Source organism: Dromaius novaehollandiae, chromosome 12 (assembly GCF_036370855.1).
Source record: "Dromaius novaehollandiae isolate bDroNov1 chromosome 12, bDroNov1.hap1, whole genome shotgun sequence".
NCBI lineage: Eukaryota > Metazoa > Chordata > Aves > Casuariiformes > Dromaiidae > Dromaius > Dromaius novaehollandiae.
The window spans coordinates 8,477,265-8,494,912 of record NC_088109.1 but is presented as its reverse complement, the minus strand read 5'-3'; the positions used below and the strand labels follow the sequence as shown (position 1 = coordinate 8,494,912).

The window sequence follows — 17,648 nt, the reverse complement described above, 5'->3', positions numbered from 1 at the left end:
CCGCCGGCCCCACATCACGGCCAGGTTCCAAAACCAGCCAAAATACGGACGCGTCGGAGGGCTTTTAATTTGCCATCTGTTAACAGAGCGGGTTTTCTAAAGACTTTAAATGTAGCTTTTCTCTTTAAGGAAAAGCTTACGGCTCTCCTTGCCTTTTTTTAATCACTCAAACGTAAGCTGATATTTTGGGCAGCCAGATGACTCCGGGAGATGGAACCTTACAAATCACCTCAAATATCAGATTATTTGGAATAAGGCGTAAGATTTGGCAACACTCCTCCCTTAATTTTGAAGATGAAGTCCAAGGGATACATTTCCACACTGGGAGTACAGAAAGGTGTTTATTAGCCTTCCTTGCAAGCACGCGTGGCAGAACGCTTCAAGAACAACTACCACATACTAGATTTTCACTTTTTTCCAGTTCTGAACAATATTTGCTACGAAAGGCAGAAATTTTTCAGATTAATCACTTTTCGTGACAGACAGTTAAGGAAGAAAAAGCCAGGCAAGTCTGAGGCGTGAGAAATGTTGCATTGACCATGAAACCAGGTGAAGTCCGCTTACATACTCACCCTTGTCCTCAGGCCGCAGTTAGGGGTGCACCTGCGGAAGCCCAGGGGTGTGCTTGGTTTTGCACCCCGGGGCCTCCATTGCATTACTCTGAGGATTTTGACATTACTCTGAGGACTTTGAGTCTTGGGGCTCCACTCAGTTACCCAAGCACAGGCCTCTTGTGTCCCTGGTGACACCTTACGGTACGGCTTGGCCTCCAGTGGCCAAACCTCTGGGGAACCTCTGCAGCACTACACACTTCAGCACGATTAAATTGCCCATATATCTATTAAAGTTAAGTCTTTATACTCAGCTAAAGAGTGCTCCTACAGCACCATGCAAACCAATGGAGTGATCCTTCCAGTTATGAACTCCTGCTTACAAAACTTCTGAGTTGCATAAATTGTGGCTAGTGGCCATCACTAGCAGAGAGCTAACTCCCCCCTTCTTGCCTGACTGATTCAGTGAACAGATTAGGTAGTATTTTCGTGTCAGACTGAGGTTTGTTTTTTTTTTTAATATATACAAGTCACTTGAAGTTGCTCAGCAGTTTGCAAAGTCAGTAACTAACCCTTAGTACCTGGGAAGAATAAAAGAAGAGGGCAAACAAGATGAAGCCGTTGTCCACTCTCACCACATGGCTCCCCAGTACACAGCCGGCAGCTGCTCTGCATCTTCGGCGAGGTGTAAAACACCCAGCAGTCGCACGCAGTTTGGATAGCAGTGTTGGCTGGTTTTACACGTTCATCCTGCATGCGCTCTGTGTGCAAATTCTGTAATGAGCACCAACTTTAAATTCACGATTATGGCCCAGGCTGCACATCTACGCGTGTGGGTACAGGCGCCTCCTTACCCTCCATCAGCTACACACGCACATTGCAGCCTGGGGGCTGGCTCGCAGGAGCCTGCATACAGAGTCATCTTCTCCTAATTAGAGCAAGGCGGGGAACAGATAAAGCCTGGACTTTACCCTTTTGGTCACATGCTAGGCACTGCTGAACAAGCCTGTGCTGTGCCACAGGCACGGGCAGCTCTAGCACAGCAGCAGAAAGAGAGGCAGATGATGGAAGAGGACAGTCTGCTCTCCGCTCCTGGAGAGCGCACAGGGATGGCCACACATGCCCACGGGACTGAGTAAGCCTCGGGTTACGACACCAGAGATAGCAGTCACCTTAATAATTATTGCCAACCTGTGTTCTCCTTGCACGGGCAACAACACTTGCTCTTTATTACTTGTCATCAGCTTTGGCAGTTTCCATGTTCTGGAGCAGATTCAAGAAGCAAAAGAAAAATCTCAGCAAGGTGGCAGCAAACAGCTAGCCAAAACAAACAAGCCAGTTTTAAAACAACAATTTTATGCTTGAGAATAGACTCCAGCATCTCTTCAGCAGGGTGTAGTCCTCTGGCCTTCTAGGAAATGAACTAATTCCTTAATCTTGCAGCATGCATATATGTATTTGTTTCTTGGCATTAAAGAACATCAAATATGAAAGTGCTGTGAACATTTCTTCACTGGTACCAAGGCCTAGCTGTGTTGTAATTGCATCAAGCTAAGCCAAGAATTTCTCCAAGAACAGCAATATCCTGACCTCGTACGAAGGCAGTACACAGAGAAGATTCGCAGGCTAACACATTTAAGAGATAATGCAGTTGCTCTGGATTTACAGAGTACTGGAATAATTAATTGGTGTCTCTTCAATGTCTGACAAATAGAGCCATATTCATCTGCAAAAACTGACCACAATCCATATACTTGTGGTCAGGCACATGATTAACTCCTGGGTGAGTCAGGACTTTTCTATGTCAGACACGAAGCGCATGGTCTGAGCCTCAGTTCAGTTATACCAGCATGGGTGGGGGAAGCATATTCAGCGATAAACCCCTGCTTTTTCTTTCCACAGGAAAGTGGTTCACAGTGCCAAACCCGCAGGCACGGAGCCTCCCCTGCCCGTCGCTCCGAGAGGGGCTCACTCGCGACGCTCAGCTCCGCGTCTCGCTGCACGCTCACCCGGTGCTATCGACTGCATCTCCACAAACATCCATTGCCCAGACATTTAATTTGTGGAATTTACAAATAAAAAGACAAACAGCTATACTAACGTATCTGTATAATGATTCTGCATTTTATGAGGTATTCATTTACTATAAATTAACTGCAAGATCTGGGAGAAGAATTTGAGTCTGACAGAAAAACATAACAGAGACAGACAAATCAGATTTGTGTTACTGCGAAGAAAGCCTCGTAAAGTGAGACCAACTGCTTTATGTTCACCACTACGCAATGTGAAATGTAAGTAGTACTTCCACAAAGATACCATTTAATTTTTAGAATTTCTAATGTTTAACACTTGCCCATTACCATTTTACAGTAAAATGGGAGGAAGGAATAGAGCCAAAATGAGTGTATGCCCTACTGGAACCAGCGGGGTTAATATGGCATTGACTGGACAGGATTTAACCTTTGAAGTCTTGTTTCAAGAAATGTTACTGTCTCCATTTAAAGCCTGAGTAACAGTGAACAATATCATTGAAATATCAGGGTCAGATTGCAAGACTGTATAAAGCTGCTCCACCACACCAAAATGGGACTTTCATATTACCCAATAAAGGTCAGATCCCATAGTTTAAAGGGGCACAGACAAAGAGCAGTGCTGCTGAAGCATCCTGCCTTTGCAGTCAGTGCTGTTACCTCGTGCACGTGCTGCTTGCTTGGCCGGACTCCGCTAGCACGCTGCAAGGCTGCCGCTTGCTGCGGGTCCTGGGGCTCAGAACTGGAGGGTAAATCAACCCCAGGTTAATTCAGCCTTCAAACCCAGAGTGCTTAAGTTGTTTAACCTTGATACATGGATGGGAGTGTGAATAAGAAGCCTGAACTGGCCTCCTCTCTGCCATTTACCAGAATTTTTCCGGATACTGAATTATTCACGCTGAACTAGTTTCGTGCTCCTGTAGAGCACGGCGAACAGGACGCAAAGAAAGGCGAAGGTTGACTCCAAAAGCTTCTACTCGTTTTAACCGGTTGGTTGAATCTGCCAAGAACAATAAAGAAAGCAGTAGTACAACTCTTTTCCATCTCACCATGTTAGTTTTCCCCTATGCCGAAGCTGGTGAGTCTCTGGGTGGCCCTTGGCAGGTCCCGTGTCAAGGCCACGCTGCAAACCGGCTGCAATTGCCCCCAGGGCCAAGCAGGACCGGGAAGGAGCACAGGCGGGGGGGAAGGAGGACTTCCCGGGGCCAAACCTTCAGCAAGGCAACGGCCCATTTTTCAAGACCATATTTCCAAGACCCATTTTCCAAGGCCAACATCCACTAGTTAATGCAACAACCCAAACTTCTGAGACCTGTGTACAAGGTTTTGGAAACCTTACATATTTCTCTCCAATCTTTCTTAGTTAAAGAAACAAGCAAAATCACAACTGGTTTGTAACTATGTTCAACCCATGCTGATAACTGAAGTTAAACATTTATTTAACCTCCTAATATAAACCTAGCCATAACTGATGTCTGCTAGGTTTCTCTTTTGATTTCAGTGCCATGAGTTAAGATAATTTTTATCAGCTTTGATTCAGAACCAGTAAAATTACAAATTTTATCATTAATACATGAGACATTACTTAAGTGTAAGTTATCGTCAATGAAAAACAGTTCCTCAGAGCAAATATCTTCCCAAATCATTTGGCTGGAATACTACGAATCAGGAAATGAAGACTATGAGTAGTTTCATGCAAGGCAATTCCAAGACAATGAAAATTAATGCAAATTACAAAGGAAGAAGCCTGGGATAGAGGGAAAACTGTACTAATCTTCAGCTGTTTATGGACCATAAACACGATGTTTTATAGACGTATCTGAGGAATTGCAATAGGACTTTCTTGATCATTAGGGAGAAACAGCTACCAACATGCAAGTTACTCAAAGCATTTGGCAGAGCTGGTCCGTGTGTGTAAGGTTTTCCAGGCTACCAAGGAGATAGATGATGGATTGACTTAATACTTTGATTTAAAAGTTCTCCTCCTAATGATTTCTCAGAATCATTATTAATAAATAAAGATTCCTTAAACATCATTAGATTAGCTGAAAGTTTCCCATTCTGCTTATTCAATGGAAAATAGCACTTTAATCTTATGGAAAGAGTTGTAGAAAATGATTATTGTATATAGCAAGTCATGTTTTAATTTAGGAGATGTTTTCAGTAATTAACTTGCCTCTCAATGATGAACTAGAAAAGTTTCAACAACAGTCTTCCAGATACCTTCTCCTTCCCTGAAAAAAAAAAACATTTCAGGCACACAGTCCCATTCCTTTTTGCTGCCAAGTGAGCTGCAGAAGATGACATGCTTTTCTTTTGCAGGAAATTCTATTCCCCATGGAAGCAAAGGTTTTCTTGCTTTCTGGAACTTCTCTTGCAGTTGCCACGTGCTATCGGCACACAGCAGGTTTGGCATCAAGTATGACAAATTCTATATTACAAAGCATTGGTGGCAAAATATAATTTGTTTCCAAAGTCCCTGTAAGATGTCTCAATCAGAATATAAATTCAACAAATATTTTTGATGTTTCACTTTATATAAGATGTGCAACCCTACAACATAAATCATTTTAACGCGTGCTCAGAAAATGATTCTAGTAAGTAGTACATACAGTGTTACTTCACAACTCTAACAGAAACGAACATATAAATAACAGAGGGGTGCGAAGAAAAGGAAAATGAAGTACAGCCAGATGTTCTTGTTACAAATGCTCGTTCATTTTCTTCTCAGTTTTATTCTGTGCATACGAGTCAGCTGCAGTCAGACTCCAACTCCCCTCTACCAAAACCAACTGAAGTTACTGCTCGCTGGGAATTCATGGAGAGGGCGATTGCTATTATGGCTCAGTGCCAGACTGTAGCCCTCAGACAGTGCTCTTGAGCTTATCACCCCAGCCAATACACTAAGAGCATACTGGTGAAATATTAAAACTGGGATATATTGGGGAAAATTGTCTTAAAATTTCTTGGGCTATGTACGATGCCCTTGGAAAATGCTGGTTCTTTACACCTGGGACCCGTCTCTCCCTTCTCCGTGGCACTCACTGACCAGCCTGTACTTGCCTTTTTAGTTTATTTGATTTCTGGTGACCTGCTGACCTTCCCATCACTGCTGGAGGCACTTCTCCTCCCTTCCTTGTCTGCAGCCCTCCCAGAGCAGTCCCTGCGCTGGTCCCTCATCGCTGGTGGCAGATGCCAGGCTGCAGTGTCCCCGAGCAGGGCTGCGGCCACCAACAGCTGCCACGGCCGTCAGGGGCTGCCGCTCAGCCTCTGACCCGCTGCTGTCAGCATGCCCTTGGGTGCTGACTTCAAGCCAAAGGACACATTTCCTTATCTGCCTGCTTTGCCCCAACCCATAAAGTTGGCTCCTCGCGTGCTACGGAAAAGGAGGAGGAGGAAAATCCAGTCTGAGGTCCACTGGCAGCCAAAGAAAGCAGGGAGGGCAAGGGTGCAGATGGCCATCAGCACAGGGCAGAAGATGCAAATTCTTCTTCTTCTTGAAAAAAAAAAGCCTAAATAGCGACCTCATGCAAAATAAGGCTCATCCTAAGCACTTACCTTACTTATCATTCAAACATATTCATGTGCCCAGTTCATACAGCCTTAATGGAAAGGCATATAAATAACCCTGCATACCAGTGCACTGTATCCCATGCAGCATGGGTCACTGGAAATGCAAGCAATAGCATTCCACCCGAATGGTAACGCTGAGGCTGCAAGCTTTCAGTTGATGATTTTCATTATTTTTTTTAAGATGCATATTATACACACAGATCAACAGTTTGCAAGAACACCAACTTTCATGACATCTTAAAAAAGTTACCAATGTAAATCCTCGCCTTTCATGTAACTGTTTATACTGTTAATAGATTTTAATCCCAGAGTTGTTGGAGCCATAAACATTTATTTTAGTACTTAGTAATTCAAAACTGCGGTCAAACAACTCTGAGCCCTTGTGAACACAATCCGCATCCCTATGGCTCAAAAAAGCAGCAGAAAAGCAACCAGCACACATAGCAATGAGGGAGAGGGCGTTATTGTTCGGTGCGTTTTTCCGAATTGCTCCTTGCTCGGTGTACGCCGGGGCTCGGCGAGTCGCTCTCAGAGCTGTGCCCCGCACGAGCAGGTCGCGGAGGGGCTGGCGAGGCAGTCGCGGCCCCGCTGCCGGGATGCACCACGGAGCGCCTGCCCAAAGGCTCTGCAGCATCGCTGCTTGCACAGTCACTCGCTGCGCTGTGGTCGGGGGAGTCGCGGCCGCTCTGCACGCAGCGAAAGAGCAAAGGGGACAACCTGCAGTGCTTCCCAGCGACAACCTGCAGCGCTTCCCAGCGACAACCTGCAGTGCTTCCCAGCGACAACCTGCTCGCTTTTTTCCCCCCTCCATCCTTCCCTCAGCCTGTGGCTTAGTGCCAGGGACACCAGTGCTTTGGGCTGGTGTTTTAGGATTTGCTGGTGGCTTTGGAAGGGAATTGGTCATCTCAGGCACAGTGCGGACAGGCTGGAAATACTCAGTAAAACATAAAACCTGCTCATATATAAGGGGATCTTTATAAAATTACAATTACTACTGGCTTGTTACCTAAGAATCCCTACGAGGTAAGAGATGCTGCTCTCTGTGAGGCCCCTGGTAATGCAATAACAACTCTGTTTATGAGTAAGCATATGCTAGAAAGCTGAGTTTATTTGGCCTACGTATTTGAAACTGCTCTAAAGGTTATTGTCTCACAAAATCTGGATCACAAATTACTACTTATGTTTGCCTGTCTCTAACAAGGAATTATACTTGGGGTCATTTTTAATTCCTCAGTGATTGACTATAACACTACAAACACCACAGCAAAGAGGTCTCATTTACATTCTGCTTCCCTAAGAAGTATCGGACATGCATGCAAAAAAACTCTCTGATATATACTATAAACAAGCAGCAAATGCAACTTCCCTGAGAAACCTAACAAGCTCAACAGCCTAGTCTTCTCAAGTGGTTAATTCATCCATACAAAAAAACCATCACCTTATTTCCATAGTTTGTCTCCATCGTGTTTTAATTTCAGATTCAAGATCAAATGTTCCGCTTGCAAACTATGGATGAAGCACACTTTTTGCAAAAGAGGACGTTCACCTCTGCAGAATGGGCATGCAGAACAGATTTCCAAAGCGTTTCGCTGCCCGGGGATGTTTAATGGTGCCACCACAGGTTAGATCCCAACTTCAGCTGAATTGGTTATTTCAACACACAGAATTTAAACGAACCCTCCTGGTACCCAGGATCCCATGAAATTAAGGATGTCTGAAAATCCCAGGCTGCATCCCCGGACCCAGTGGAAAACCCGGCCCGCAGAGACCGCGTCTTTCCATGGCGCGAGCGGCAGCAGGCCGGGGGGGCCGCGCTCTCCCCCGCGGGACGGGACACGACGCTGCTGCCGCATCGCTCCTGGCCGGGCGCGAGCGTTTCATCCTGTTTCACTGTGTCTTAAAACATTTTCTGCAGGTCGCCTTGGTGCCAACGCTGACCACAATGAATTTCCTCATAAAAAAACCGCTCCAGCCAACTGCATGAGTAATGCTGTTGTGCTGCAGTGGAAAGGATTCGCTGGGGAAAAGGCACATCCACCTCAGCGGATGGGAAAGCCGTCTGCACCGCACCCTGGCACCAGGTGCTGGGGAGAGACCCTGCTCCTGCGAGTGTATTTGTTGGAGGTAAGAGTGCCAGGATCGGAAGGGAGGCACCGCACGTTGGTCCCACCGGGTACCGCACACCCACCTTCCTCCCAGGGTCCCCGGCAATCCCCAGCGCAGCCGTGACACCCCGCCGAAGGGAGGAGCTGTCATCCCCATTTTACAGGTTACACAAGGAGACGGAGACCCACGTTCTCAAACACCTCTGTGTCCTGGGGTTGAGAAAGAAAAGACCTCGAGACGTGAGGATTTCTCCAAGTTGCTTAGGCTTTTTAGAAAACAAACAAACAAAAAACAAAAAACCAACCCTGCATGCATCTCACTAAGACAGGTTATACAGCCAGTATTTGGCAGAGCATGGAGCTCCCCAAAACTCGGTGCGTAACTGCCAAAACTCGGTATTCTGCATGCCATGCTAGTGCATTCACCGCTTGGCAGACCTTCACGGCTTTAAGAAAAAAAATCCTCTAAATTATTTTCCTCCACCTAAAGATCATGAGATCCTGGTTTGATATGCAGCGACCCCTCCAAAACACTCTGTACCATGGCTGGCTGAGGAGCAAACAGCACCCTAAGCACGACACTCTGGTTCTGCTGACGGTCTCTGCAGGGACCAGGGAGAGCAACAGGTACAGCCCACGGTGAAGGGAGCAGAGCCGGTGTGACGAGGGCTCGTTAGGCGGGTCCCTGCCGAGAGCGATGGCCCAAACGCGGAGCGCACAGCTTTGAAGGCGGGCTGCAAACCCGCCGGCTGGAAAGCTGGCAGCGCTGGGCCGACCTGCAGCAGCGGGATCAAGCGCCCTGAGAAAACCTCTCAGCGAGACCTGAGCTAGGAGGAGGCAGCTGATTTCTGCCAAGCAATTTGCTTAACTTTCCTTGTATCTCAGCCCGTCTCAGACACCCATTCATGCTATTTTCCTCTAACAACTTACTTATTGCAAAACTTTAGCTACCAAAGAGACAACCGAAGGGTGTCACCTGCGACTGCCATGTGTTCGGACTCCCACCCGCGGGCCCAGACGGCTTTTCTTTCCCCTCCAGTCTCCTGTGACGTTTATTTTCATTCCTCCGTTCTCCTAGTTTGAGGGGTCAGTCCTCATTCCTTCCTGTCGCACAGACAACCGTGACTCAGTAGACAGCACAGGAGTAAGCTGAGGTCATTCAAGCAAATGGGAAAGAACACCTCACTTAAAAACACAAAATACAAGTAATTCCAATAGGGTATTTCTGAGGCACTGCCCACAACATTTTCTCATCTTTGCTTTGTTTTACCGATGGCAACAGCAGGGGTGAAAGGCCTGTACGTCCAGGGAAAGTCTGAGAAACCTTCGCTGCAGCTTCTGCTTAATGGGACCTCTTTTTGCCTCTCCTGCTTCAGTTAGGAAATTCAAGGTCATGTTTTTTTGTCAGTCTTAACATCTCAGCAAACGTGCAGCAGATGGGATGGTTAAAATCTCAGCTACATCCTTGGAAGCTGCACAGAGCACCTCCCAGCACCTCCCACCTCATCAGGAGTCACACGCGGTCACTGCCACTTCCCCGTCCACTGATCTCCCCTCGCAACTATTTACTTGCTGCAATTTACTTCAGGTGGAGAGCACTTATCCTCACCCCTGGAAAAGACCATGATAAACTCATCCACAAGAAGTGATGATTTTTCTTTTTTAAGTGGAAAAACACCTCCACTCTGTCACACCAGGGCTCCAGCGAGATGCAAGCTGCTGTTCAGTCTGACACAACAAGAAAGCAAATCATCAACCGTCCGCGACGAGGCCGCTCGCTACCTGAGCTGCATTCATCCAGGAAAGAGCACTCTCCTGGCAGAGCACAGGGAAATGAAAACAAGTGCGAAAATAGTAATAAAACCTGACAGTAAGATCTTTTAAGATGTTTTATTCATCCCTCTGCTGTTCAAGGTTTTTTTAAGATGAAGGAATAGAAATTAAGACTCCCTCTGTTGCTCGTTCCCGCAGTAAGGGACAGGACTAGACCAACGTTTGGAAGAGACTGTATAAAGGAGATGGTCTCCATCAATCTCATCCCTTCCCCTGGTAAAAATAATTAATTTACACTTTCTCAGCAAGTAATTACTTCTGCTTCACACTCGCTCTTGCTTTAGGAATGGACTGATGAGCATCTGCTAGGGAAGCCTCTACAGGTCCAGGCAAACCCGTTCCCAGAGCCGCCAGCTCACCCCCGTTTCTGGCAGCCTGCCCATCTCCGCCGCAGCACCCTGCCGCTCCCGCGGCACCGCGGGCGAGACCCCGGCACGGGAAGCCTCCTCCCTCCGGGAGCGGGACGCCCCGGCAGCCCGAGCCCGGCTCTGCAGGAGCACCGGACGCCCCAGCGCCACGCGGCCGGACGCCCCAGCGCCACGCGGGGAGGCTGCTGGGTCGCTCCTCTTAGCCGGCTGCTGTGAAGCACGGTGGAATATCAGATCGCGTTTCATGTTTGTGCCTAGCCACAGCTGCGGCTTTTACCCGGGGAGGCACTGCCTCCCCTCGCACGCGCAGCTGGAAGCGGCCCCCAGGGAGGCTCTCGGCGGCCCGGGGAGCTGCCCTGCGAGGCGGCCCAAGGACGACGGCGCGCGAGGAGAACCAGCGCCACAGCCCAGCACCAGCCCTTCCTCGGCACCGAGGCACGCCACGGCGCTTCCGCCACCACGTTACGTACGAGGCTGCGGAGATGCAGGGGGCGAAAACTAAACTACGTATAAAACCAAAGTGGGATACACAAAACATACGTAACGAAGCCAAGTTTTTAACCAAAGGCATTAGGGAACCAGCCACAACTGAGTGCTGGTGCCAGGATACAGTTAATAGGAAGAACGAATGCTTTCCACTGCTGCCGAGGGCAACAGTCATCTATCTCAGGCTCAGCCCTGAATTTTTAGTGGCAGCAAATGTTTCTGTGAAGCCTCCTATATGTTTCTAAAGTCTGGGTGTGGGAGAAAAAAGAAAAAAAGAAAGGCTGGAGAATAAAATATGTAGAATGTCTAGAATGTCCCTGTACTTGCAAAAACGTATCTCTCAGTGACTCAGAAACCTAAATAAATTTGTGTTCCCAGGGAGGAAAAAAAAAAAAAGTAATTAAGCCGAAACATTAAGAACTGTATCGATAGTTTCCAGGAAGGAAAACCTAAAATAAACAAAGAAAATCTATCCACTGTACACATACTGATGAGAATAACAGGAAAATTCAGTTAAGTGCAGAAAAACCAAGCAAGCGGCTAACCCGGCCCCACTCTCCGAGGCGACCGCGGCTGGAGGAGCCGGGACCCACGTCACCACGCGCCAGCGGCAGCGGCTGCACCCAGCACCAGCTAAACGGTCTCGCAGGTGTTAGCGGTGATGGGACTGCGGCAGCTCACATTATGCTGCTGATTCTTGAGAGGAGACAAGACATTATTTGGTTTGATTATGCCATTTTACACCTACAAAAATTATGTTTCCATTCTATACCCATAGGCAAAACTAATTTTTCTTTCAAGTCTGAGTAACGTCTTCACTATCCCTTCCCTTTATCACCAGCCGAGGAGTCACCGAAGAGACAGAAGATGTGTGTGTTTTATTACTTGAAAAATATGGATCTACTCACACGAGTCACGACCACATCAATTAAACAAACAACAACAGAAGCACAACAAAAAATACAGCAGTCCCCAGGCATTAGCCATGTCAAGAGAGATTCCTAATTTTTGGAAAGGTTCTGTAGTTCTTTTACGGTATCCGTAAAAATCTGCTAACACCACCTATCACCATGGGGAAATGCGGAGCAGACGCAGCCGGCACAGGCGGCCTGGCCTGGTGCCAGCTCAGGGAACGGCCGCGGCGGGATTAACGTGCCGGGAGGACACCGGCTCTGCTCCCCGGACGTGCAACAGCTCTTTGGGCCAAGCACAGCACCAGCAACGTCAGCGTTGCATCGCCTGCAATTAAGCGGAGAGGGCTGTGCTCCCAAGGGCTCCTTATTTTCATTTAGAAATTAGTATTGAGAGGGGGGAAAAATATATATCTGTTAGGGCAAAAATGGCACCCAGTGATTTCCAAGCCTGTTCTCCAAGCTAGACAATTCGTGCCTGGCATGACATCCATCACATTTTGCTCCCGTCCAACAGGCATCCCAACCTAATCCAGACGACTAGTCCTGCATCAGCCAAGCAGTTCCTGAGCAGGGATCACAGGCTGAACGGACGCTGAGCAGACTCCAGATGTGGCAGTTAGCTCTGCTGCCAAACACTTTCACCCCGATAGGCTTTCTTAGATCCTCTACAAGAAAATTTCAGGATGTTGCACTCATCTCTCCTTTTTGAGAGAAAAAATGACAATTTTAAATAGTTTTAAAGAGGTTTTTTTTTTTAAGTTACATCAGAAAACAGATTATTGCTTATTAACCTAACTCAGCTCCAAGTATAACACACAGCCTTGATGCACAGCTCAGATCAGACTTTTTGGTAGGCTGAATCAAATTTAAGGAAAGTGCCTTAAACTTAAATCCCATGGTAAAACTGAGCAGTGTAAAATCTGACTACAGGTGAAGTCAGTGCCCCGTGTAGGCGGATGCTTTTTGCCACTTGCATTTGCACAAAGAAAATTAGGATGTTATTCAGATGAACAGACCACATTCAGGCTGCACAAATTAGAACACTCGACAATCTGTTTTACTCCTCCCCTTGCATAATCAGCCAGTCACCTCTAATGTATTTGCCTTTCATGTAACAAAAAGAGCTAGAAGTAAAATAAAACAGGCACCTATGAAGAGAAGGTAGCACGGAGGAAGCACTTGGAGCACACAAACTATCTGTCAAATCATTTCTGAAAGTCTGCATCTTCTAATGGCATCCCTCCGCAATTGGCACGTGCGCTCACGTAATGTCTTCTCACTTCGGTGCGTTAACACCGCTTTCCAGGAGGCAGCCTGGCACACGGCTTCCGTGCAGTGACGCGCTTTGGGTAAGACTGGTCTTTGAAATATTGTTTCAGTAATATGAGGAATCAAGGCCTGACTCAGATTATGGCTGCTATCACTACCTGCAAAGTCAACATTTACAATAAAAACACAGAGAAGCATGCAGGAAAAAAAAGGCTACGGTCTCTATTCAGGGATCTCGTACACCTTTTATTTGGGAAACAGTCATGAAGTGCTCTTCATGTCAGGCCTCAGCTCCTCCTTCTCCTAATGCAACCTCTTCCTAGCTCCCTTAAAGTTCTCGAGTAGGTGGACTAGGTAGCTCAAGTTGCATAAGGGCTACCTAGATAACACAGGAAGAAATGTCACTGTCTAGGGAGTAATCAGTATTCTCTACTCATACTGCAAGTATTATACATCTGAGCCTCATGAGAACATTTTGTGCCACATCTTGAAGAAGGAGATATTACTCTTGATTTGATGAAAGACGAATTGGAAATATGAGCTGTATATGTGCTAATTTATAGCGATGAAGTTTGCATTCATTACTGTAATGAGCACTGCATAAAGCTTATAATCAACGTTTACCACAGATGTCAAGAGGAATCCAGAGGCAGAGAAGAAATATTCACACTTGCCATGCTTGTTGATAAAGATGATAAACTTTCAGCCCCCAGAAAATACAAAGCAAGAGGCAGTACTTTTTCTCCCTACAACTCCCAGTGATATTTCAACATATCGATCAAGCTACTGAACTAGTGGGCTTAGGCAGCGTTTCAGCCACAGGATAAGATTTTTGCAGAATCCGCATTGTCTATTAGAAGCACAACATTTTCACCTCCTCACCTAACAAAGGCAAAAGTTACAAGTACGATTCCATTCAGTTGGTAACCAGAGGATCTAAGCAGATAACTAATTAAACCAAATTCCTTTTCTGTATAGTAAGATGAAGAGGAGGAAGCAAAGGAAGAAAAAGATCTGATTTTAACAATTCATCATCTGAAACAAAGTTAAAACACCAGAAAACACTGCCCACAGTCTAAGAAATCAAAGATAGGCAATAGTTAAAGGGTATCTTGTCAAATGAAACACAAAGCAACGAACATCTGCTGCTGAAAAAGGAGAAAGAAGGTAACGTGTTTGATTTCAAGCCCATGTGGAGCAGTAGGAAGAGAAGAGCCATGGATCTGTACCAACATTATTATGAATGAACGTTATCAAGACATGTACACTGGAAACAGGCCTTACCTTCTGGTAACCTGGGAGCAGCATGGATGGAGTTGGGGTCCCCATCTTCCTCGGGATGGTAACGAAAAAGCGTCTGCGACTGCTTTTGGGATGATTGACTATGGTCTTCCTTTAAGGCAACAGGGGGAGAGGTTGTTGCACTGAACTTTACCTTAGGGAAAGCATTTCCTTCGTGCGTTTCACGGGCAGATTTTGACCAACCCGGCTCTGTTAAATTCACCTCTTTCAAGCCCAGATGCATGCTGTTCCCAGGGTCCTCTTTCCGTGCATGCTTTTTTGTTTTGGAGTGGGGGGCTCTTTCTTGTTCATTCCTCTCTTTGTCCCCTTGCTTCCCCTTTGGTCTCCTCTCCAGCTCTCCCGAGTGCTTAGGCGTCCCAGGGGGAGGTGTGGTGTGCTCCTGAGGAGCACTGGTGGTTACTGGGGCTTCCTTACTTGTCACTCGCGCGGGGGATGCTGCAGTGGTGCGGGGCACCCTCCTTCGCTCACTTCCTTCCGTGGCACTGCTAACCTCAGAAGGGAGCTTAGGCGTTGGCGTGGTGGGCGTTGCTGCAGTTTCCTCAGCGTATGGATCAGCTTGAGCCAGAGATGAAGGAGCAACGCTGACCGGCAGGTAGTCGTAATCCTCGCTTTGCTCTTGGCTGATGCTCTCTTGCTCTAGATGGGACGAATAGCTCCTGTACTTCTTTGGAGACTCCACCTGGGTGTTGTCTCCTTCTGGTGCCTCCTGGTCGTAGCTGTACGGGTCGTCGTAGTGCCTCTCCGGTTCATTCTCTTCAGCATCTATGGGACTGGCAGTGTTTAAGGCGAACGTATTGCAGTCTGGAAGCTGGTAGCACATCAGCTCCCCGCCAGCGTTGGGACAGTGGCAAACCTTACACGGAGGCATGTGGAACGTGTGGCCTGCTACATACTTCTGGCCTTCATGGAGGCAACCTATCCTCCCACACTGCGGGCACCCATCAGCTGGCACCACGGCATCTATGCAGTTTGGGGGCAACTCTGGGCACAGCATGAACTGGCAGCTGATCTTGCCTCCTCCCTTGGGGCACGAGCACTCGGTGCTCCCAAAGTCCACGAAGTAAGACTGCCCTTCAGGCACTTTGCCATTGATAAAGCCCACGTTGACACAGTCGTAGTACTGGTAGCCCTCGCAGGTGCAGCCGTGCTGCAGACACGTGGCACAGCACGCCCCCGGCTCCAGCACTTCTTCGATGCAGTTCTCCAGGGGCTGGCACTCGGCGCCCGTGCAGTCCTTCTGGGCCCAGGAGCTGCTGGTCCAGAGCAGCACGAGGAGGACAGCACTCAAGCAGCTCAGCTGGGAGAGCTGGTGCCCATCCATAGTCTTCCTAAACAGATACGGCTCCAGTCCAAACTTGCACACCTAAGGGCTTTTGTTTCTAGAAGGCTGTAGATTCAGCTTCAAATCCGAATTACCTTTTTTCACAGATCCTAGAGTTATGAAAGAAAACTCTGTTAAAGACTATATTCAGCACATATCCTGTTAAACATCAGAGGTCTTTAAGAGTTGGGATGAAATCCAACATCTGGAAACCCAAGTACAAAATTAATCATAATGTCTTCCAAGCATTGTAGGCATTAAGTTTGGAGTTGCATGCTTCCCCCCACCCCAACACCTATTTTTTAAAAGAAAGGCAGACTGTGACTGTTCTTTTTTAAATCTCTTCACTATACATATATATATATATATATATATATATATACACACACACACACACATATATAAAGAAGGCCTTTATACTTCAATGCCTTTTTGTCCATCATTCTTTCTTGCTAACAAAGAGATCGATCTTTTTGGCAGATAATAAGCAAATACACAATTCTTCCTCTGAAGATGCAAGTTTAAATATCTATAAATAAAGATTAAATATCTTAATCTTTATTGGGATCTTTAATTACAAAGACCCAAACATTGAAGATTTTTCCTGGCCAAAACTTTGCCTTGAGACTTGAGAATTTGTCTGTACACATATTAACTCATACTAAGAGGGGTTTTCTTCTGCCTTCTTCCCCCATTTAGCAACCTTTTGCATTTTAGCATTTGGCCTTAACACTTGTATGTTTGCCCCAGCAATGCTAAAATGGAACATCTTTCTACGATATGATCTTTAACCACAGAGTAATCACATCAGTTATCTTGTAATAGACATTAGAGGCCAGATCCTCAGCTCACAGCAACTGGCACCGTTCCGTGGAAGACTCCTAACTTAGAGGAGGATCAACCTCAAATACACTGGAGCTACAACCATTCACACCATGGACATTTACACCAGCTGAGGACCTGCAACCACTGGCAACCATATATTTTATTTTTACAGCATTAATGTTATTTTATAGTGAATTACTCCACTGTGAACAGAATATGTATAAAAAGATGGGATAATTGATCTTTGTTAAAATGTGTTGAGGAAAAGTTGTTTGCTTTTTAATTACTAAGCCCTTTGACCATAGAAAAGTTTAAGAGTTAAAGCAAATCAGCTATTCTCATATAAAAGCAGGCTCAAACAACTACACAACTAACATGGAAAAGTAGATAAAACAGAATAAAGTCTGCCTTTAGTTTTATAGAATTAGCAGTCTGATTATTTTTCCAGAACCCCTCCCATCACCAAAAAATAAAGACCCTAAAACATTTATCTGTGGGGCGCAATGTACTCCCATCACCAAGAACAATGAAGCACACATGAAACAGGAACCCTGCCAGAAAGCCCATTCAGAAAGATTACTTCTCCCATTCAGCCCCGGCTTCCAGCAAGTCTGCTCAGGCACTGCTGGAAAGGGGCCAGGATGTGGGGAAAGCGTGCCTGTTCTGATAAGATATGAACACACTGTACTAAGTATTTCCACAGTTCAGCACTGGAATTTGAATTACTTCAGTACGTTATGCAGTAAGATATAATTCTTACTCAAATTAGTAGTAAAAAACTACATTTGTGTATTAGTTCAATATGCTAAAAGACACCAACTGAATGAAAAATAAAAGTGTCAGAAAGTACACTGATGACTTGGAAGAATCTCATTTTTTCGTAACTACTCTCAAAATGAGAGTATATATAGTGCGAAGAAGAATTTTCAATACATGGTGCTGAAATTAATTCTTAAGAATCCAGCCTGGGAATTTATAATTCATCCTGCTGTCAGCAGCTTTCCCAGGTAATCCAAATTTGTAATTTATCACATAGCTGTAGCTGGGGAATAATGAATGGAAGGACAATTA

General features: G+C 46.2%; 1 protein-coding gene across 4 annotated transcripts in view; it reads right to left on the bottom strand.

Moving 5' to 3' along the window:
* FBLN2 (fibulin 2) overlaps positions 1-17,648 on the bottom strand; it is a 106,500-nt gene that overhangs the window by 63,351 nt on the left and 25,501 nt on the right. For all 4 annotated transcript variants that reach the window (XM_064518869.1, XM_026099556.2, XM_026099555.2 and 1 more), the window contains exon 2: positions 14,414-15,862. In XM_064518869.1, coding sequence (XP_064374939.1) covers positions 14,414-15,752 — 1,339 coding nt within the window. In that variant the 5' untranslated portion in view covers positions 15,753-15,862. The remainder of the gene's footprint in view (positions 1-14,413; positions 15,863-17,648) is intronic.